This window comes from Mytilus californianus, unplaced genomic scaffold (assembly GCF_021869535.1).
Source record: "Mytilus californianus isolate M0D057914Y unplaced genomic scaffold, xbMytCali1.0.p SCAF_7, whole genome shotgun sequence".
NCBI lineage: Eukaryota > Metazoa > Mollusca > Bivalvia > Mytilida > Mytilidae > Mytilus > Mytilus californianus.
In genome coordinates, this window is record NW_026262723.1 from 619,074 (window position 1) to 644,541 (window position 25,468).

Below are 25,468 nucleotides of genomic sequence, written 5' to 3' on the forward strand. Positions count from 1 at the left end.
TAAAACAGAATAATAATGTACTAATACCACACATAACTGTTTTGTCCAGGTTTTTATTATAAAAAGTGGTAAATTTAGAAAATGTTAGTATTGTCGCCTATGGCAGAGTAAATACTACCGTTTTCCCTATAGCAGGGGAAAACAAAATCAATCATAGTTCAGTTATATTGTACTATTTTAAAGCTTTTGATTAGTACATTTGATTTTTATCACCATGAATAGAAATTTTTCACTGAGACCAATACTGTGTTGAGAAAAGTGCTGAGTCATCACAATAAGTCAAATTGATGGGTACTGATATGAAACTTTTATTCTAGGATTTCAAAATTAATTATTTTGTATAAAATGCACCAAACTCTAATTCTTTTGTATTTGTTTTCACCTTCCGCAATGATTAATTCAATTGGAAACACCCGAATTCATGCGGCAAATATTTTTTACTGAAATATTTGCCTTTGGCTGTGTAATTCTCTAAATGTATCACTTTGGTATTTCTCAAGACATAATCTAGTAAAATTGGAAATTGTCTGGTTAAGTTTGTACTGTTTATGGAGTAAGGCAATATTTGGTCAAAATAGAAGCATTTTCAGTGTTAAAATTGTCCATCTAGGAAAAAAAGAGGCCCAATTGAGGCAAAATTTAGATAGAATTTATAATCTCCTGTGCAAAGAATTGTTCACATTCTTGGCCGTTCATGTAGCAAATATTTCAATAGTGCTTCATTTTGTAGTTTCTATCTTTTATTATATCAAGCATATATAATTTTTCATTTTCTACTGTTTGAAAGAACTATTGTTGGAAATGAATACTCCCAAGGGACATAATTCAGCTTTTTCATAGATTAATACAGGCAACAAAGGCAACTTTACAGATGAGTTTTTTTGCATATTTAATGTTTTAAGTGTCTAACATCTTTGTTTTTTATCATCTCAAGACAGAATAATGAATTTTATAACAAGCTCGGAAATTTTGAACCACAATATGGCATATACTAAAGCATGGAATGGAGATAAGTATGAAAAATCTTGAATTTGTGCTTATGTTGTAAATTAAGGATAAAATGAATACAAATTGAATGGAAATGTCATTTTTATACGACCGCAAAAAAATTTTTGTGGTCGTATATTGGTATGACGTTGGCGTCGTCGTCGTCGTCGTCGTCGTCCGGCGTCGTCGTCCGAATACACATTAGTTTTCGCACTCTAACTTTAGTTTAAGTGAATGGATCTCATTGAAATTTTACCATAAGGTTCAATACCACAAAAGGAAGGTGGGGATTGATTTTGGGGGTTATGGTACTAACAGTTAAGGAATTAGGGGCCAAAAGGGGCCAAAAATAAGCATTTTTGTAACTTCCAGACATAACTTGTGTGTAAGTGTATGGATCTCTCTGACATTGTACCACAAGGTTCCATATCACAAAGGGAATGCTGGGATTGATTTTGGGGGTAATTGTCTCCAAATTTTAGGAATTAGGGGCCAAAAAGGGGCAAAAAACAAGCATTTTTCTAGTTTCATGACAATAACTTGTTTGTAAGTGTATGGATCTTTATGAAATTGTACTACAAGGTTCCATATCACAAAGGGAATACTGGGATTGATTTTTGGGGTAATTTCCTCCAAATATTAGGAATTAGGGCCAAAAAGGGGCAAAAAACAAGCATTTTTCTAGTTTCATGACAATAACTTGTTTGTAAGTGTATGGATCTTTATGAAATTGTACTACAAGGTTCCATATCACAAAGGGAAGGCTGGGATTGATTTTGGGGGTTTTCCCTCAAAATTTTAGGAATTAGGGGCCATAAAAGGGCAAAATAAACATGCATTTTTCTAGTTTCAGGACAATAACTTGTGTGTAAGTGTATGGATCTTTATGAAATTGTACTGCAAGGTTCCATATCACAAAGGGAAGGCTGGAATTGAGTTTGGGGGTAATTGCCCTAAACGTTTAGGAATTTGGGGCCAAAAAGGGGCCAAAAAACAAGCAAATAATAATGATATGGTTTGAATAGGCATACATGTGAACCTCCCGACGGGAGTACAATAATCCCGTTTTCAGGGGTCTCCTCCCCCCCTCCCGTTGAAAAAATCCCGTGTATGAAATTTTTCATGAATGAAAAATTTCTGCCCAACATAACATCTCAGGCATCTGGTGTAACTGACATTACCTGAAGTTATATTTTACCTGTAAATCAATTAACATGCATAATTATATGGCTTCACTTGTCAGCTTGGGTGTCAAACATACTGGTAAGCAACGATTTTTACCTCAGGCTAACTGCCGTTGTGTAACAAAAACTGTGTATTTATTGGGTTACTTCCCTTGATTTATCCTGTTTTAAGTTACTTTCCTTTTAATAATGAAAATTTTTAAAAGAATATAAATAAAATATAAATTGAACAAATAATCATAAAAGGATGGTTATTAAATGATTTTAAATGTCTTAGGACAAATAAAAAAATAATAATTTGAAAATTATTTGAGGATTCTATACTTCCTTTTAAGGCTTAAATTGAAATTTATATAATAACTATGACCCTTATTTTACAGATAGAATGAATTTCTGAGTTGGCAAATAAAAACTATTTGCAAGAGAAAAAAAAAAAAAATAAAAACTATTTGCAGACAGCTTAACAAATGTTCTGGTTGCAATGATTGTTTTATAGAAGATGAAGTAAAAAATTTAAAGAACATACTGGAAAAAAACAATGTTAGATTGAACATGTAGAATATAAAGATAGAGAAACTTTATAATTACAAGGGTACTATAAACATAATAAATTGGTTGGAAAGTTGAAGAAAACACACTTTAAAAGACCATTTTTACAGCACAAGGTTACATTTACAACAAAATTAATGTCGATTAAAAACCTCCTGATCTGAGTCCTAATCTCCTGACCAAAATTTCCCAATCTCCTGATCTGAGTTTCACAGTCCATCACATGTATGAATAGGTAAATTGAAAATTTTTAAGTTCTTAGACCACTTTCATTCTGTGTCAGAAACCTATGCTGTGTCAAATACTTAATTACAATCAAAATTCAGTGCTGTATCAAGCTTGAATGTTGTGTCCATACTTGCCCCAACTGTTCAGGGTTCGACCTCTGCGGTCGTATCAAGCTGCGCCCCAGCGGAGCATTTTATTATCTGTTAAAATGGCACTGTTTACTATTCTTTTTAAATAAGATAAGATATGATTGGATACAGGTAGTTTATTAAGCCTTATCTGAAAGAAGTACAGAAAGAGGTAAACCAGCATGTAGGGGTGGGGACATAAAATGATCCATGTTTAAGTAATGGGGACATACAAGTATTTATTATAGCCAAGGTTTTCATAACTCAGTATTGCATTGATAATGTCATAAGAATTATTTATATCTTTATGTCACAGTATAGGGAAAAAAGTAGTATTACATTTTCCCGGCTTTAGGTTGGCCTTTTGTGTACCCAAGGCAGGTGAAGGAAGTCAACTTACATATCTGTTAACTGACCCGTATCCTGCGGGTGTGTCCCGAGATTTTCACCCCTCACCCGAAATTTTTTAAATACCCGCCGGGTAGTTAAATAACCAGGGAATTCCGAAAATGACCCGTTTTCACCTGGATTCTTTAGCCTTCAGACTGATTTCCTTTGAAATACCGGCAAATTCGTAATTCTTCCTTTACAAGAAGATCAACTAGCTGTGTAAACTCAAATTAAGTGACCCATTTCAGTGCATGGCTTTATTTGACAGCTTTGGTGTCAAACACACTGTTGATTAACACTAATTACCTTAGCTTTAGGTCAAAAATAATTTGTGTATTTCAAAGTTGTTTCACAAAAATTTGAGTTACTTCACCTTTTTTGTCACCTTTCACAATATACTCCTTAAATTTGTGTTTATTTTTGTAAAAAAGGTTAAATCTAAAACAAATTGAATGCAAATACATATGAGAATATTACTTATTATTTTTATACGACCGCAAAAATTAAAAATTTTTTGGTCGTATATTGGTATGACGTTGTCGGCGTCTGGCGTCGTCCGAAGACACATTGGTTTTCGCACTCTAACTTTATTTTAAGTGAATGGATCTCCATGAAATTTTACCATAAGGTTCAATACCACGAAAGGAAGATTGGGATTGATTTTGGGGGTTATGGTACTAACAGTAAAGGAATTAGGGGCCAAAAAGGGGCCAAAAATAAGCATTTTTAAACTTTCAGACAATAACTTGTGTGTAAGTGTATGGATCTCTCTGACATTGTTCCACAAGGTTCCATATCACAAAGGGAAGGCTGTAATTGATTTTGGGGGTAATTTCCTCAAAATTTTAGGAATTAGGGGCCAAAAAAGGGGCAAAAAACAAGCATTTTTCTAGTTTCATGACAATAACTTGTGTGTAAGTGTTTGGATATTTCTGAAATTGTACTACAAGGTTTCATATCACAAAGGGAAAGCTGGAATTGAGTTCGGGGGTAATTGCATGAAACGTTTAGGAATTGGGGGCCAAAAAGGGGCCAAAAATAAGCATTTTTCTAGTTTCTTTTTTTTTCTTTTTTTCCTTTTTTTTTTCTTTTAAAATTTTCCATTTTAAGTTGGTTATTTCTGATTTATATTTAAAAGCAAATAATAATGATATGGTAGGAGATACCAAACAGGATGTGTAAATTTTTATATAATAAGTATTGTGCAATAGCAAGAAATTTTCAATTGCACAGTATTGCACAATAGCAAGAAATCTTCAATTGCACAGTATTGCGCAATAGCAAGAAATCTTCAATTGCACAGTATTGGGCAATAGCAAGAAATATCCAATAGCACAATATTGCGCAATAGCAAGAAATTGTCAATTGTACAGTATTGCGCAATAGCAAGAAATATTCAATTGCACAGTATTGTGCAAAAGAAGATACTTCTTATAAATTGCTTATTTCTTGATCAATTTCAATGGGGTTTTATTCTTGAATTCTTGGGGTTCTTTAATATGCTGAATATTACCGTGTATTAAGTTTTTGGATTTTGGGCCCCGTTTTTAAATTGGTCCACATTGAGGTCCAAAGGGTCCAAAATTTAACTTTGTTTGATTTCATCAAAAATTGAATTATTGGGGTTCTTTGATATGCCGAATCTAACCGTGTATTTAGATTCTTAATTTTTGGTTCCGTTTTCAAATTGGTCTACATTAAGGTCCAAAGGGTCCAAAATTAAACTTAGTTTGATTTTAACAAAAATTGAATTTTTAGTGTTCTTTGATATGCTGAATCTAAACATGTATTTAGATTTTTGATTATGGGCCCAGTTTTCAAGTTTTGGTCCAAATCGGGGTCCAAAATTAAACTTTGTTTGATTTCAACAAAAATTGAATATATGGGGTTCTTTGATATGCTGAATCTAACCATGTATTTAGATTTTTGGGCCCCTTTATCAACTTTGTCCACATTGAGGTCAAAAGGGTCCAAAATTAAACTTTGTTTGATTTCATCAAAAATTGAATTCTTGGGGTTCTTTGATATGCGGTCGTATCAAGCTGCGCCCTGCGGAGCATTTTATTCTACCTTAGAACAATTAGAAAATAAATAGTTGAAAATTATTAGGGCCCCGCTGAATGGCGGACGCCCTATAGTGATCAATCTGTCTGTCCGTCCTTCCGTCTGTAACAAATTGTGTCTGCTCTATATCTAGAGAACTGTAATGATTTCAAAGTTTATACTTGACATGTATATAAACCAACACCAGAGGGTGTGTCATAATGTATGTACAACTTCCTAGGTCAAAGGTCAAGGTCAAAAACTTTGGTTTTAGTTGACAATCCCATGTCCTATGGTAACGATCGTGTCCGCTCTATATCTTGAGAACCGTTATGATTTCAAAGTTTATACTTGACATGTATATAAACCAACACCAGAGGGTGTGTCATAATGTATGTACAACTTCCTAGGTCAAAAGTCATGGTCAAAAACTTTGGTTTTAGTTGACAACCCCATGTCCTATAGTAAAGATCGTGTCCTCTCTATATCTTGAGAACCGTTATGATTTCAGAGTTTATACTTGACATGTATATAAACCAACACCAGAGGGTGTGTCATAATTTATATACAACTTCCTAGGTCAAAGGTCAAGGTCATAAACTTCGGTTTCAGTTGACAACCCCATGTCCAATGATAAAGATACAAATTTTTTACCACACATTATTCACAGCGGGGCCCACAGAGATGGCTCCCATCTCAATGATATCTAGTTTTTTTCATCTCTACTTCCTTTAAATGTTTAACTTTTTTTTATTATACTCTAATATCAACCACCGTGCGGGGCTGTATAGCCAGTCAAGGTCTTTAATAACCCCCATCATCATCTCTAGAAATAATGTATAAAACTCTACAGATGGACATGATAGATGCATATTGAGCTCCTTGTGACTTGTGAATTGAATATAATCAAGGAAATTGTTAAAGTGTTAAAAACATTAATCTATCATAGCCAGAAGTGCATTGATAATAATAGTTTAAAATTATTTTCAGTTAATACTTTACCATTACTTTTCATGGTTTGGAAATTGTTTGTTTTAAAATATAAAAAAATGTCCCCTAAAATACTTAAATTCAGCTGGAAAAAATATAGGAGGGTTTGGATGGGTAATACAGGTATAAGAGGGTGTTGATTTGGTATACAGATATAAGAGGGTTTGGATTGGTAAAACAGATGTAGGAGGGTTTGGATGGGTAATACAGATATAGGAGGGTTTAAATGGGGTATACATATATAGGAGGGTTTGGATGGGGTATACAAATATAGGAGGGTTTAAATGGGTTATACAGATATAGGAGGGTGTGGATGTGAAATACAGATATAGGAGGGTTTGGATGGGGTATACAGATATAGGAGGGTTTGGATGGGTAGAATTAATGAATAGAAAAGAATTGGGTACAAAAATATAAAAAATAGAGAATAATATTGGGGTGTTAAAAATATAAAGAACTGTGAATAATGTGCCCACAAAATTAGAAAAGATAGTTAAAAATGAAAACCCCCAAAGTCCTCCACACCTCATGTAGACATAAGGATGCATTTACCAATCTTCAGACTGCAAAGAAAATTACAGGACCAAATGGTGACAGATGGAACTTTTATTCTGATTCTTTAAAAAAAAGAGTTAAAAGCCTATTTAAAGTCTTCACAAAATTGTGAAAAATAATCGAAATGTCATCTCATGAGTTATATACCGGTATATATGGTTAGCATCTGTTAAGATAAAATAAATCACCACTCAGCTGCTACTGGTCTTACTAATTGTAAGATATTATGTGTTACAGAAGCCTTCTTTGTAACAGGTGAAAGCAATATAAAGATTTGTCTGTATTTCAGGGTCTGACGCCATACGATCTAGCAGCAGAATATAAATTTCTCCAGTATAAAGAAGTGATGGAATACTTACAGGTACATATAGTGATAGATATGGTGTTGAATTACAAATGCTTACACTTAGAATGAATCAAGTAGAAAATAAGTTACAAAATATAAAGAAATCTAAAACTCAGAAATCAAATGCCGCAAAACTAAAATACTTCAGGAGAGAAATCTTAAAACATTAGTTTGGAACAATCAATTTAAATTTCTAATGCAATTATTTGTTATCACCATTTTGATTGGACAACATCATATATTTGAGGCGCTAAATCCACACTTAACAAGCTTTTAATTAAGCTTAGTTGTCATTTTTCAATTCAGGAATTTAATATTATGTGATTTCTTCAATATTCAACAAAATTAGCAGATGTCTTTTATTTCATATTCCAGAGCGAACAAGACGAGAGCTTTCTTAATTTTTGATAATTAATTGTTTTTGGTTTTTGATTTGGAGATGTACGGCGGCGGGCGGCTGCCAAACAGTTTCTGTTCATTAACATGAAAACGCTTTGACGAAATCTTTTCAAATTAAGATATGTTGTTTCCTGTGACTAAATGAAGGTCAAGTTCAATTTTCACGATTTTAGCTTTTTTCGTTGTTGAGTTGTAGACCTTTCAGAAACAAAAGTGATTTTTACTATATGAATTTGAGCTATTTCCCTTTGAACAGAAATGGTATAATTAATAATTAATTTCTATGTCATTTGGTCTCTTGTTTATTTTGAGTTATTTCCCTTTGAACAGGTATAATTTAATTAATAATTATCTCATCAAAAATTGAATTCTTGGGGTTCTTTAATATGCTGATTCTAACAATGTACTTAGATTTGGGATATTGGACCATAATAGGTAAATGTCCAATTACAAATTTTTCATTTCTTTGACCACATTCATTTTGTGTCATAAACCTATGATGTGTCAAATACTCATTTTTTTATTTTGTATAGAATGCATAGAAATGGAGATAACTGTATTGTATAACTATTTTTAGCTTGGCCTACAATTAACTTTGTCCTATTTTAGCAAATATTCTTTTACGTAGCTAACTACTATATCACTAGCCTTTTTACACTCAGGTTATGAGTTTGAGTCCCTCACATGGCAGGTCCTTTGACTTCTTAAATTCACGCAAGTAATCAGTTTTCCACACTATTTGTTGTTATGCTTACAGATGTTGATTTGATATTTGGTATACAGTTTCAGGTTTACCATGACACATTATAGAACAATTTCTGATTTTGTTCCGGTCTGAAGTTTTGTGCAGAGTTATGGTCCTTTGACTTAGACAATTAAGGAAAGTAATCATTTTTCAGCATTTTTTATACGACCGCAAAGAATTTTTGCGTTTATATAATGCTATGATGTCGGCGGTGTCGTCGGCGTCATCGTCTGAAGACACATTTGGTTTCCGACAATAACTTTAGTTTAAGTGAATGTCTCTATGATTTTTACCAGAAGGTTCAATAGCACAAAAGGAAGGTTGGGAATGATTTTGGGAGTTATGGTACCAACAGTTTCAGAATTAGGGCCCAAAAAGGGGCCAAAAACAAGCATTTTTGTAGTTTCCGGACAATAACTTGTGTTTTAGTGTATGGATCTCTCTAAAATTGTACTACAAGGTTCCATAGTTTGGGGGGATTTTTTTTTTCAATTTTTTTGGGGGTTCATATTTTTTTCTTCAAAATTATTGAAATTTCAAATTTTTGAAAAGCTTCAAGAAGAAATCTTCAATTGCACAATATTGCAAAATAGCACAGTATTGCGCAACAGCACAGTATTGCGCAATAGCACAGTATTGGGCAATATCACAGTATTGCGCAACAGCACAGTATTGCGCTTGCGCAATAGCAAGAAATCTTCAATTGCACAGTATTTGGGCAATAGCAAGAAATCTTTAATTGCACAGTATTGCGCAAAAGCACAGTATTGCGCACACAGTATTGCGCAATAGCAAGAAATCTTCAGTTGCACAGTATTGCACAATAGCATAGGTATTGCACAATAGTACAGTATTGCGCAATAGCAAGAAATCTTCAATTGCACAGTATTGCGGAATAGCAGGAAATCTTCAATTGAAAATAAAGACAAATCTTGTAACCAATTTCAATGGGAATTAATTTTAGTCTTTAATTTTTGGGTTCTAACCTTGTATTACTATTTTGGATATTGAGCCCCATTTTTAAATTGGTCTACATTGAGGTCAAAAGGGTCCAAAATTAAACTTTGTTTGATTTCATCCAAATTTGTATTATTGCTGTTCTTTGATATGCAGACTAACCGTGCATTTAGATTTTTAATTTTTGGGCCAGCCGTCTTCAAATTGGTCCATATTAAGGTCCAAAGGGTCCCAAAGTAAACTTTAGTTTTAATTTCAAAAAAGAAATGAATTCTAGGGGTTCTTTGATTTGCTGAATCTAAGCGTGTATTAGGATTTTTGATTTTGGGCACAGTATTCAAGTTGGATAAAATTGAATTATTATATGCCCAATCAAACAGTGTTTTAGATTTTAGATTTTGGGCATGTTTTCAAAGTTGGTCCAAATTGTGTTCCAAAATTAAACTTTGTTTGATTTCATCAAAAATTGAATTATCAGTGCTCTTTGGTTTGCCCAATCTTACAATATATTATCCCATTTGAATTACCTCCCTTGCACTGCTTTTAAATTATGTATAAAGTAATGGTTAATGAACAATTAAGACAATTTAAAAGCAGTTTAAGGGAGGTAATCCAAATACAACGTTTTGATTACCTCCCTTGCACTGCTTTTCATGTTTAAAGAAATGCATGTTTATAAAGGGAGACCAGTAAAAATATCTTCAAATGTTGCAAAAAATCCAACACATGAAAGATTTGACACCATATTTTAAATTCTATTATAAAATAGATTAAGTTAGCACTATGGTAAATTTAAATGGTTAATTATGGTTGCAAACTCCATTGGAAATTTGAATTGAGATTATGACCATATATGGAGGGAAAGAATTTTTTTTTTTGGGGGTGGGGGGGGGGGGGGGGGGGGGGGGGTGGTTAATACACAACAGCATAGTGTATTGCACAAAAGCAAAAAAAAAGGGGGGGGGGATAAACTTTTAATTTTTTTTTGGGGGGGGGGGGGGCAATTCGCAACAGCAAAGTGTATTGCTCAAAAGCAAAAAATTGAATATAAATTCAAATCATGTAACCGATTCTATGTTCTTTGACTACAGTTATTCTGTGTCAGAAACCTTTTATGTTTCCAATATTTAATTACAATCAAAATTCAGACCTGTATCAAGCGCGAATATTGTGTCCATTTTTGCCCCAACTATTCAGGGTTGGATCTATGCAGTTGTATCCAGCTGCGCTCGCCGAAGAAATTTATTTTGCGTTCGTATAATGTAATGATGTTGGCCTCTGCGTCATCGTCGGAAGACACATTTGGTTTCCAGACAATAGCAGGGACTGCGCTGGGCTTCTCTAATGTCGCAAATTGCGATTTTTTTTTCATATGGCTGCTGGCGATTTTTCTGGCGTCAACATTTCCCTATGTCAAAATGTTTCATTTCTTGACTGTAACGATAATATTACCGATTGGTAAAAGAAAAAAAAAAAGGTAAGAAATTTTACCTGGCGACAAGTTTATGACTTTGTTTACGACCCCAAGCTAAGCAACGGTTACAACAGGTGTTATAATTAGTTGTTACAGGTAATCCGTTTATCAGATGGATCATTAATGATCATCAACATTAATTCATTCAAATAGAATTGGTCAGTCGGCATTTGTCATTTCATTTGAAGAAATTTTCATACGGCAACACAATTTGCAACGTTTACCATAGTTTCCTTAAGAAAACATAATTGACAGAAAGATGAAAACCACAATAACTTGTTAAAACACATCATTTTACTTGTATTCCATAAAAAATGGTAAATTCAGACGTGATTTGTCTTTGCCTGCTCTCAATTTTTATACGAAAATAACAAAACTGGATGCCATTGTTGATCGTATTTACTTCTACTGAGTACTGTGTATAATCCTCCGACAAAGGAGCACACCCAAATAAAGAAAGATAACTCAATTTGATTTTTTCCTAGTATTGAGATACCTACTAAAGATATGTCTACATACTTCTGACTTTAGAATTAATAGGTTTAGGTCTTTTGAGTTATGGGAAAAGTTAAGAGGGTCTTGGTAGCAAGATGGGTATGGTGCTTGGGTCATCATGTTCTGTATTCTTTATTTTTTATACAAATTTTTTTACTATTCTATCTAAACACCCATTATTCTCTTTTTTTCATTTAATTGCACATTTTCTCTATTCTGTAACATATACAGACCATAAGCTAATTATAAGGACAGGAACATTGATCAATAGAGTCATTATATATGCATCCCATTAGTCACTGTTTGGAGACATAAACATTCAAAATAAAAACATACATTTGTGGAAAATCAGCTGCTTTGTTTTAATCTTTATTGTTATAATTTTATACAACCGCAAAAAAATTTTGCGGTCCTATATTGGTATGACGTTGGCATAGTCGTCATCATCCGAAGACACATTGGTTTTCGCACAATAACTTTAGTTTAAGTGATTAGATCTCTATGAAATTTTACCATAAGGTTCATTACCACAAAAGGAAGGTTGGGATTGATTTTGGGGGTTATGGTACCAACAGTTAAGGAATTAGGGGCCAAAAAGGGGCCAAAAATAAGCATTTTTGTAACTTCAAGACAATAACTTGTGTGTAAGTGTATGGATCTCTCTGACATTGTACCACAAGGTTCCATATCACAAAGGGAATGCTGGGATTGATTTTGGTAATTGCCTCAAAATTTTAGGAATAAGGGGCCAAAAAGGGGGCAAAAAACAAGCATTTTTCTAGTTTCATGACAATAACTTGTGTGTAAGTATATGGATCTTTCTAAAATTGTACTACAACGTTCCATATCACAAAGGGAAAGCTGGAATTGAGTTTGGAGGTAATTGCCCAAAACGTTCAGGAATAAGGGGCCAAAAAGGGGCCAAAAATAAGCATTTTTCTAGTTTCCAGACAATAACTTGTGTTCAAGTGTATGGATCTCTCTCAAATTTTACTGCAAGGTATCATACCACAAAGGGAAGGCTGGGATTGATTTTGGGGGTAATTGCCTCAAAATTTTAGGAATGAGGGGCAAAAAAGGGGCAAAAAAGAAGCATTTTTCTAGTTTCAGGACTATAACTTGTGTGTAAGTGTATGGATCTTTATGAAATTGTACTACAAGGTTCCATCACAAAGGGAAAGCTGGGTTTGAGTTTGGGGGTAATTGCCCAAAATGTTTAGGAATTCGGGGCCAAAAAGGGGCCTACATTAAGGTCCAAAGGGTCCAAAATTAAACTTTGTTTGATTTCATCAAAAATTGAATTCTTGGGATTCTTTGATATGCTGAATCTAACCATGTATTTAGATTTTGGATATTGGACCATAATAGGTAGTTTAAATTTTTTAAGTTCTTAGACTTCATTCATTCTGTGTCAGAAACCTATGCTGTGTCAAATATTTAATCACAATCCAAATTCAGAGCTGTATCAAGCTTGAATGTTGTGTCCATACTTGCCCCAACTGTTCAGGGTTCGACCACTGCAGTCGTATCAAGCTGCGCCCAGCGGAGCATTTTATTATTCATATACTTTTGAAATACTGACAAAGAAAATAAAAGTACACATGTTGTTTTTTTTGTGTATATAAACCCTATGCGATTACTACCTTAGTCCATCATATTAAATGATGTACAGAGCATTAGAAATTTAAATTGAACATGGTTTCAATTTTGGTAGAGGAAATCAAGACTCGAGCTGGCTCTAAAGTTGGCTCCAAGTTTTCAAAACTGGTGACAAAATATGGCAATTAGCAATTTTTCTGGCTCCTACTTTTTGGGAGCCAGAGCAGCCCCTGAATAACTTTAGTTTAAGTGAATGACTATGAAATTTTACCAGAAAGTTCAATACCACAAAAAGGAAGGTTGGGATTGATTTTGGGGGTTATGGTACCAACAGTTTAAGAATTAGGGGCCAAAAACAAGCATTTTTGTAGTTTCCAGACAATAACTTGTGTGTAAGTGTATGGATCTCTCTGAAATTGTACCACAAGGTTCCATATCACAAAGGGAAGGCTGGGATTGAGTTTGTGGGTATTTGCCCCAAACATTCAGGAATTAGTTGCAAAAAAGGGGCCAAAAACAAGTATTTTTCTAGTTTCCAGACAATATACTTGTGATTAAGTGTATGGATCTCTCTAAAATTGTACTACAAGGTTCCATACCACAAAGGGAAGGCTGGGATTGAGTTTGGGGGTTATTTCTCCAAAGGGGGGGGGGGGGGGGGTCAAAAAGTTTGGGGGGGATTTTTTTGGGGGTTCATATTTTTTTCTTCAAAATTTTTGAAATTTCAAATTTTTTGAAAAGTTTCAAGAAGAAATCTTCAATTGCACAGTATTGCGCAAAAGCACAGTATTGCGCAACGTATTACGCAATAGCAAAAAATCTTCAATTTCCCAGTATTGCACAATAGCACAGTATTGCACAATAGCACAGTATTGTACAATAGCACAGTATTTGGGTATTAGCAAGAAATCTTTAATTGCACAGTATTGCGCAATAGCAAGAAATCTTCAATTGCGCAGTATTGGGTAATAGCACAGTATTGCGCAATAGCAAGAAATCTTCAATTGAAAAAAGGGACCTCGTTGGCCAAGTCTTCTAAGTAGTTACTACTGTAATCACTAGCCAGTCAACACTGAGGTTGTGAGTTCGAACCCCGATCGTGCGGGTGCACTCGACTCCAATCTTGATTGACTAGGATTGTCAGTTTTCCTATCGAAGGTCGTGGTTTTCTCCAGGTACTCCGGCTTCCTCCACCAATAAAAACTGGCCGCCACAAAATAGCCCCAAAGCGGTGCTTAAAAGTGGCATTAAAACACCAAAAATCATTCAAATCAATCAATCAAATGAAAATAAAGACAAATCTTTTAACCAATTTCAATGGGATTAATTTAAAGTCTTTAATTTTTGGGGGTTCTAACCTTGTATTACTATTTTGATATTGAGCCCCATTTTTAAATTGGTCTACATTGAGGTCAAAAGGGTCCAAAATTAAACTTACCGTAGAAAGGCTTGTATAGTCCGCGGTTTTATTCTCCAAAATTGGACCTTCCAGACGGGGTGCGGACTATAGAGTACAATAAGCAAGAAATAAGAGAAAAATTTCAATTTCGCGGGCGAGGTGGTTTGTTTACGTTCCGCCATCTTTGTTATTTATATTGTAGAGGGTGCTCTTATCATTTTTCAAACTAATAATTTTAACTCATCCATATTAATAAGTTATTTCTATTCAATATCAAATTAATACTGATAAATATAAAAACTAAACCTTTCATTGCAAATTTCTCGTTTCTTTTCAATGCATTGGTTGAAATAAACTGGTATCTGCTTGATTGAAACGATACAAACATAGTGAAAAAGACAACCGTAAACCAGCTTAGAATTTGTAAACTACAAAACTTAATCGGTTATTGTTCGTTCCGTTTTGGTGTTTCATACTGACTAATATGGTTTGTATTAGCTGAAGACCCTTCAAACATTAATGTGATAGATATATTAAAGACTGTTTTACAAAAGGATGGAACTGTTTTACTTTCAAAGTCGTATTTTAATGATATCTGTTATGTACGGATTTCGACTCTCACCGGTTAATTTCTTCTTTTACACATGCTTTTTAAACTTCCTGTTTAAACATACACAAGTTTCTAAATTGTTTTTTAAGTGAATTAAACTTATTTTAAGAATCATGAAGCGTTCTAGAATCATTTACTAGCAGTTTCAGCTTCTGTTTGATGATGGAAAACAGGTTTTTCCAAGAAAATACTGCAAACGACCGCACAGGATTTGAAATTACCGGAGTTTCATTAGACCTTTTCTAACAGTTACAAATAGTTTTTTACCTAAAATTTCGTGGGGAGAAGGGGGTGCGGACTATGTACCAGTGCGAACTATACAAGCCTTTCTACGGTAGTTTGATTTCATCAAAAACTGAATTATTGTGGCTGTATGATATGCTGAATCTTATTGTGCATTTAGATTTTGTATTTTAGGCCCTGTTTTCAAATTAGTCCATATTAAGATTTGAAGGGTCCAAAATTAAACTGTGTTTGATTTCAACTAAAATTCTATTTTTGGTGTTTTTTTATATGCTGAATTTAACCATGTTGTTAGATTTTGGATATCAGACCATTCTTGGTAAATTAAATGTCCCATTTCAAATTTTTAAGATCTTTATCCACATTTTTTTTGTGTCAGAAACCTATGTTATGTCAAAAATTTGATCACAATCCAAATTCAGACAGTATCAAGCTTGAATATTGTATCCAAACTTGCCCCAACTGTTCAGGGTTTGTCCTCTGCGGTCGTATCAGTCTGTGCTCAGCATAGCATTTTATTTTATCTTGCTTTAAGATATTGATTTGATATTTGGTATTTAGTTGTACCATGACAGGTAACAGATCAAGTTCGGAGTTTGTTCTGGTCTGATGATTTTGTGCAGAGTTTTGGTCCTTTGACTTCACACGAATAATCAGTTTTTAAAAAAAAAAATGTATTATGCTTGAAGATATTGATTTGATATTTGGTATATAGTTTAACCATGACTTGTTATAGATTAAGATCCAATTTTTTTTTGGTTCGGATGATTTTTTTACCGAGTTAAACCAAATAATCTTATAACATTGCATCCAACAGTGAGCTTGTGAGTTGCTTTTAACTTACATCTTAATTGACATGTCGAAGTTTGATGGTTTCCTCAGGGCACTCAGGCATGCTCCAGACCAATAAAAACTGACCACCACAGTATAGCCAATAGTGCTCTGAAAGTGGTGTTAAACACCAACAATCAATCAATCCTTACCACCACGATATAGACAATAGTACTGAAAGTGGTGTTCAACACCAACAATCAATCAATCCTTACCACCTCGATATAGCCAATAGTGATGAAAGTGGTGTTAAACATCAACAATCAATCCTTACCACCACAATATAGACAATAGTACTGAAAGTGGTGTTAAACATCAACAAGCAATCCTTACCACCACGATATAGACAATAGTACTGGAAGTGGTGTTAAACACCAACAAGCAATCCTTACCACCACGATATAGACAATAGTACTGAAAGTGGTGTTAAACACCAACAAGCAATCCTTACCACCACGATATAGACAATAGCACTGAAAGTGGTGTTAAACACCAACAAGCAATCAAACCTTACCACCACGATATAGACAATAGTACTGAAAGTGGTGTTAAACACCAACAATCAATCCTTACCACCACGATATAGACAATATTACTGAAAGTGGTGTTAAACACCAACAATCAATCAATCCTTACCACCACGATAAAGACAATAGTACTGAAAGTGGTGTTAAACATCAACAATCAATCCATCCTTATCACCACGATATAGACAATAGTACTGAAACTGGTGTTAAACATCAACAATCAATCCATCCTTACCAACACGATATAGACAATAGTACTGAAAGTGGTGTTAAACACCAACAATCAATCAATCCATCCTTACCACCACAATATAGACAATAGTACTGAAAGTGGTGTTAAACACCAACAATCCATCCTTACCACCAAGATATAGACAATAGTACTGAAAGTGGTGTTAAACACCAACAATCAATCAATCCTTACCACTTCGATATAGACAATAGTACTGAAAGTGGTGTTAAACACCAACAATCAATCCTTACCACCACGATATAGACAATAGTACTGAAAGTGGTGTTAAACACCAACAATCAATCCTTACCACAACGGTATAGACAATAGTACTGAAAGTGGTGTTAAACACCAACAATCAATCCTTACCACCACGATATAGACAATAGTACTGAAAGTGGTGTTAAACACCAACAATCAATCAATCAATTCTTACCACCACGATATAGACAATAGTACTGAAAGTGGTGTTAAACACCAACAATCAATCAATCCTTACCACCACGATATAGACAATAGTACTGAAAGTGGTGTTAAACACCCAACAATCAATCCTTACCACCACAATATAGACAATAGTACTGAAAGTGGTGTTAAACACCAACAATCAATCAATCCTTACCACCACGATATAGACAATAGTACTGAAAGTGGTGTTAAACATCCAACAATCAATCAATCCTTACCACCACGATATAGACAATAGTACTGAAAGTGGTGTTAAACATCAACAATCAATCAATCCTTACCACCACGATATAGACAATAGTACTGAAAGTGGTGTTAAACACCAACAATCAATCAATCCTTATCACCTCGATATAGACAATAGTACTGAAAGTGGTGTTAAACACCAACAATCAATCCTTACCACCACGATATAGACAATAGTACTGAAAGTGGTGTTAAACACCAACAATCAATCAATCCTTACCACCACGATATATACAATAGTACTGAAAGTGGTGTTAAACACCAACAATCAATCAATCCTTATCACCTCGATATAGACAATAGTACTGAAAGTGGTGTTAAACACCAACAATCAATCCTTACCACCACGATATAGACAATAGTACTGAAAGTGGTGTTAAACACCAACAATCAATCAATCCTTATCACCTCGATATAGACAATAGTACTGAAAGTGGTGTTAAACACCAACAATCAATCAATCCTTACCACCTCGATATAGACAATAGTACTGAAAGTGGTGTTAAACATCAACAATCAATCAATCAATCCTTACCACCAAGATATAGACAATAGTACTTAAAGTGGTGTTAAACACCAACAAGCAATCCTTACCACCACGATATAGACAATAGTACTGAAAGTGGTGTTAAACACCAACAATCAATCAATCCTTACCACCATGATAAAGACAATAGTACTGAAAGTGTGTGTTAAACACCAACAATCAATCAATCCTTACCACCACGATATAGACAATAGTACTGAAAGTGGTGTTAAACATCAACAATCAATCAATCCTTACCACCATGATATAGACAATAGTACTGAAAGTTGTGTTAAACACCAACAATCAATCAATCTCTCCTTACCACCACAACATAGAGAATAGTACTGAAAGTGGTGTTAAACACCAACAATCAATCAATCCATCCTTACCACTACAATAAAGACAATAGTACTGAAAGTGGTGTTAAACATCAAGAATCAATCAATCCTTACCACCATGATATAGACATTAGTACTGAAAGTGGTGTTAAACATCAACAATCAATCAATCAATCCTTACTACCATGATATAGACAATAGTACTGAAAGTGGTGTTTAACACCAACAATCAATCAATCAATCCTTACCACAATGATATTGACAATAGTACTGAAAGTGGTGTTAAACACCAACAATCAATCAATCAATCCTTACCACAATGATATAGACAATAGTACTGAAAGTGGTGTTAAACACCAACAATCAATCAATCAATCCTTACCACCAAGATATAGACAATAGTACTGAAAGTGGTGTTAAACATCAACAATCAATCAATCCTTACCACAATGATATAGACAATAGTACTGAAAGTGGTGTTAAACACCCAACAATCAATCAATCAATCCTTACCACCACGATAAAGACAACAGTACTGAAAGTGGTGTTAAACACCAAAAATCAATCCTTACCACCACGATATAGACAATAGTACTGAAAGTGGTGTTAAACATCAACAATCAATCAATCCTTACCACCACGATATAGACAATAGTACTGAAAGTGGTGTTAAACACCAACAATCAATCAATCCTTATCACTATGATATAGACAATAGTACTGAAAGTGGTGTTAAACACCAACAAGCAATCAATCCTTATCACCATGATATAGACAATAGTACTGAAAGTGGTGTTAAACACCAACAAGCAATCAATCCTTACCACCACGTTATAGACAATAGTACTGAAAGTGGTGTTAAACATCAACAATCAATCCTTACCACCACGATATAGACAATAGTACTGAAAGTGGTGTTAAACACCAACAATCAATCCTTACCACCACGATATAGACAATAGTACTGAAAGTGGTGTTAAACACCAACAATCAATCAATCAATCCTTACTACCATGATATAGACAATAGTACTGAAAGTGGTGTTAAACACCCAACAGTCAATCAATCCTTACCACCAAGATATAGACAATAGTACTGAAAGTGGTGTTAAACACCAACAATCAATCCTTACCACCACGATATAGACAATAGTACTGAAAGTGGTGTTAAACATCAACAATCAATCAATCTCTCCTTACCACCAGAACATAGAGAATAGTACTGAAAGTGGTGTTAAACACCAACAATCAATCAATCCATCCTTACCACTACGATATGGACAATAGCACTGAAAGTGGTGTTTAACATCAACAGTCAATCAATCCTTACCACCACAGTATAGACAATAGTACTGAAAGTGGTGTTAAACACCAACAATCAATCCATCAATCCTTACCACCATGATATAGACAATAGTACTGAAAGTGGTGTTAAACACCAACAATCAATCAATCAATCCTTACCACCACGATATAGACAATAGTACTGAAAGTGGTGTTAAACATCAACAATCAATCAATCCTTACCACCACGATATAGACAATAGTACTGAAAGTGGTGTTAAACATCAACAATCAATCAATCCTTACCACCACAGTATAGACAATAGTACTGAAAGTGGTGTTAAACACCAACAATCAAACCTTACCACCACGATATAGACAATAGTACTGAAAGTGGTGTTAAACACCAACAATCAATCCTTACCACCACGATATAGACAATAGTACTGAAAGTGGTGTTAAACATCAACAATCAATCAATCCTTACCACCACGATATAGACAATAGTACTGAAAGTGGTGTTAAACATCAACAATCAATCAATTCTTACCACCACGATATAGACCATAGTACTGAAAGTAGTGTTAAACATCAACAATCAATCAATCCTTACCACAATTATATAGACAATAGTACTGAAAGTGGTGTTAAACACCAACAATCAATCAATCAATCCTTATCACAATGATATAGACAATAGTACTGAAAGTGGTGTTAAACACCAACAATCAATCAATCCTTACCACCACGATATAGACAATAGTACTGAAAGTGGTGTTAAACATCAACAATCAATCAATCCTTACCACCTCGATATAGACAATAGTACTGAAAGTGGTGTTAAACACCAACAATCAATCCTTACCACCACGATATAGACAATAGTACTGAAAGTGGTGTTAAACACCAACAATCAATCCTTACCACCACGATATAGACAATAGTACTGAAAGTGGTGTTAAACACCAACAATCAATCCTTACCACCACGATATAGACAATAGTACTGAAAGTGGTGTTAAACACCAACAATCAATCAATCCTTACCACCACGATATAGACAATAGTACTGAAAGTGGTGTTAAACACCAACAATCAATCAATCCTTACCACCAAGATATAGACAATAGTACTGAAAGTGGTGTTAAACACCAACAAGCAATCAATCCTTCCCACCTCATATAGACAAAACTACTGAAAGTGGTGTTAAACACCAACAATCAATCAATCCTTACCACCAAGATATAGACAATAGTACTGAAAGTGGTGTTAAACATCAACAATCAATCAATCAATCCTTACCACCAAGATATAGACAATAGTACTGAAAGTGGTGTTAAACATCAACAATCAATCAATCCTTACCACCAAGATATAGACAATAGTACTGAAAGTGGTGTTAAACACCAACAATCAATCCTTACCACCACGATATAGACAATACTACTGAAAGTGGTGTTAAACACCAACAATCAATCAATCCTTACCACAACAGTATAGACAATAGTACTGGAAATGGTGTTATACATCAACAATCAATCAATCCATCCTTACCACCAAGATATAGACAATAGTACTGAAAGTGGTGTTAAACACCAACAATCAATCAATCCTTACCACAACAGTATAGACAATAGTACTGAAAGTGATGTTAAACACCAACAATCAATCAATCCATCCTTACCACCAAGATATAGACAATAGTACTGAAAGTGGTGTTAAACACCAACAATCAATCAATCCTTACCACCACAATATAGACAATAGTACTGAAAGTGGTGTTAAACATCAACAATCAATCAATCCTTACCACCTCGATATAGACAATAGTACTGAAAGTGGTGTTAAACACCAACAATCAATCCTTACCACCACGATATAGACAATAGTACTGAAAGTGGTGTTAAACACCAACAATCAATCCTTACCACCACGATATAGACAATAGTACTGAAAGTGGTGTTAAACACCAACAATCAATCCTTACCACCACGATATAGACAATAGTACTGAAAGTGGTGTTAAACACCAACAATCAATCAATCCTTACCACCACGATATAGACAATAGTACTGAAAGTGGTGTTAAACACCAACAATCAATCAATCCTTACCACCAAGATATAGACAATAGTACTGAAAGTGGTGTTAAACACCAACAAGCAATCAATCCTTCCCACCTCATATAGACAAAACTACTGAAAGTGGTGTTAAACACCAACAATCAATCAATCCTTACCACCAAGATATAGACAATAGTACTGAAAGTGGTGTTAAACATCAACAATCAATCAATCAATCCTTACCACCAAGATATAGACAATAGTACTGAAAGTGGTGTTAAACATCAACAATCAATCAATCCTTACCACCAAGATATAGACAATAGTACTGAAAGTGGTGTTAAACACCAACAATCAATCCTTACCACCACGATATAGACAATACTACTGAAAGTGGTGTTAAACACCAACAATCAATCAATCCTTACCACAACAGTATAGACAATAGTACTGGAAATGGTGTTATACATCAACAATCAATCAATCCATCCTTACCACCAAGATATAGACAATAGTACTGAAAGTGGTGTTAAACACCAACAATCAATCAATCCTTACCACAACAGTATAGACAATAGTACTGAAAGTGATGTTAAACACCAACAATCAATCAATCAATCCTTACCACCAAGATATAGACAATAGTACTGAAAGTGGTGTTAAACACCAACAATCAATCAATCCTTACCACCACAATATAGACAATAGTACTGAAAGTGGTGTTAAACACCAACAATCAATCAATCAATCCTTACCACCAAGATATAGACAATAGTACTGAAAGTGGTGTTAAACACCAACAATCAATCCTTACCACCACGATATAGACAATAGTAGTGAAAGTGGTGTTAAACACCAACAATCAATCCTTATCACCACGATATAGACAATAGTACTGAAAGTGGTGTTAAACACCAACAATCAATCCTTACCACCACGATATAGACAATAGTAGTGAAAGTGGTGTTAAACACCAACAATCAATCCTTATCACCACGATATAGACAATAGTACTGAAAGTGGTGTTAAACACCAACAATCAATCCTTACCACCACAATATAGACAATAGTACTGAAAGTGGTGTTAAACACCAACAATCAATCAATCAATCCTTACCACCAAGATATAGACAATAGTACTGAAAGTGGTGTTAAACACCAACAATCAATCCTTACCACCACAATATAGACAATAGTACTGAAAGTGGTGTTAAACACCAACAATCAATCCATCCTTACCACCACGATATAGACAATAGTACTGAAAGTGGTGTTAAACACCAACAATCAATCCACGGTATAGACAATAGTACTGAAAGTGGTGCTTAACATCAACAATCCATCCTTACCACCACGATATAGACAATAGTGCTGAAAGTAGTGTTAAACATCAACAATCAATCAATCCTTTATACCACGATATAGACAATAGTACTGAAAGTGGTGTTAAACACCAACAATCAATCAATCCTTACCACCATGATATAGACAATAGTACTGAAAGTGATGTTAAACATCAATCAATCAATCCTTACCACCACGATATAGACAATAGTTCTGAAAGTGGTGTTAAACACCAACAATCAATCAATCCTTACCACCATGATATAGACAATAGTACTGAAAGTGATGTTAAACATCAATCAATCAATCCTTACCACCATGATATAGACAATAGTACTGAAAGTGATGTTAAACATCAACAATCAATCCTTACCACCACGATATAGACAATAGTTCTGAAAGTGGTGTTAAACATCAACAATCAATCAATCCTTACCACCACGATATAGACAATAGTACTGAAAGTGGTGTTAAACATCAACAATCAATCCTTACCACCACGATATAGACAATAGTTCTGAAAGTGGTGTTAAACATCAACAATCAATCAATCCTAACCACCATGATATAGACAATAGTACTGAAAGTGGTGTTAAACACCAACAATCAATCAATCAATCCAATTTAGTTTTTGCAAAAATGCTAAGGTTCTCAAGCGATACACTCTTGTTTGAGCCTCTTGTCTAGTTTTCATTTCTGCTTTTTATCTTTAAACTACAAAACCTGGTTAAGCAAAAATGATCAGCAAGACAGGTTTTGGCACAAATTTTCCATTAAACACAAATGTTCTTATTGCATTGTATAAATTTTGAGGGGCAAAAATGCTGGGTAAGCCATATACAGGCTCCTTTGAGCCTATATAGTTAAGTTATACCCCAAATACTATCTTAGCTTAAGGGACAATTTTATTATACGGTGGAACATATCTATACTTAATTTACCCCAAATTACATACTTCAAATGGAGGTTATCCAAAAGTTGACAGAGACATAATCAAGACAAATGGTAACAAGTGTAAGGTCACAGAATATTAGAATATTCTACAGTTGGAATAATTTTCGATTCAAAGGTGCATTCAAAATGCTCTTGCAAATAAACACAAAGTAAATTCAAAAACAACCTGTACACTTTTACTCTGGGCCTCACAAATTTTTGGAAAATATGAAAATTTTATCGATATATAGTATATAATGTGTAACATTTTTATTGTATATTATTTTTGGGGGGTTTATATTTTAGAAATTTACTAGTTCTACAAGAAATATGAGTAAAGGTATATTCACAGTGCATATTCCTTATTTTTCAGTCTGTCATGTCAGAGGAATCTTCAGGTGTGACTGCTGGTCAAGGGATGGAAGGTAATTTTCATTAATAATTTTTGTAATAAATATTTGGTATTTAAAAGTGTTTGGTGTATATGTCTGTCTGGCAGAGTTCATATCAGGATCTTTTGTGGCCAACTACATACCGTAAATTCGAAATTATTGCGTGCATTTATTATTGCGATTTTTTTGTACGACTGCAAATTTATTTGCAGTAGTATTATGTTATGGTGTCTGCCTCTGCGTCTGAAGACATTTTGGTTCGCAGACAACTTGATTATAAGTTCATGGATCTCTATGAAATTTTAGCACAACATCCCATACCATTAAAGAACAGTTGGGATTGTTTTGGGGGGCTATTGTCCTAGCTTTTTTTTTTTTTAGGGGTAAAAAAAAGGAAGTTTTACTGGTTCATGAGTGCCCCGTTGAATGGCGGGTTGCTCTATAGTGATCAGTCTGTCCATCCGTCTGTCCGTCCGTAACAAATTGTGTCCGCTCTATATCTAGAGAACCGTTATGATTTCAAAGTTTATACTTGACATGTATATTAACCAACACCAGAGGGTGTGTCATAATGTATGTACAACTTCCTAGGTCAAAGGTCAAGGTCAAAAACTTTGGTTTTAGTTGACAACCCCATGTCCTATGGTAAAGATCATGTCCTCTCTATATCTTGAGAACCATTATGATTTCAAAGTTTATACTTGACATGTATATTAATCAACACCAGAGGGTGTGTCATAATGTATGTACAACTTCCTAGGTCAAAGGTCAAGGTCAAAAACTTTGGTTTCAGTTGACAACCCCATGTCCTATGGTAAAGATACAAATTTTTTACCACACATTATTTACAGCGGGGCCCACAGAGATGGCTCCCATCTCAATGATATCTAGTTGAAAATAAATTGGTTTGCGGACAATAATTTTAGTGTACGTGTATGGATGTCTAAAAATTTTTAGCACATG

General features: G+C 34.3%; 1 protein-coding gene across 4 annotated transcripts in view; it reads left to right on the forward strand.

The window, feature by feature from the left end:
- LOC127709397 (uncharacterized) overlaps positions 1 to 25,468 on the forward strand; it is a 449,543-nt gene that overhangs the window by 377,316 nt on the left and 46,759 nt on the right. For 3 of the 4 annotated variants that reach the window (XM_052214907.1, XM_052214909.1, XM_052214908.1), the window contains exons 2-3: positions 7,344 to 7,415; positions 24,487 to 24,538. In XM_052214907.1, coding sequence (XP_052070867.1) covers positions 7,344 to 7,415; positions 24,487 to 24,538 — 124 coding nt within the window. The remainder of the gene's footprint in view (positions 1 to 7,343; positions 7,416 to 24,486; positions 24,539 to 25,468) is intronic. The other variant, XM_052214910.1, reaches the window with a different exon arrangement.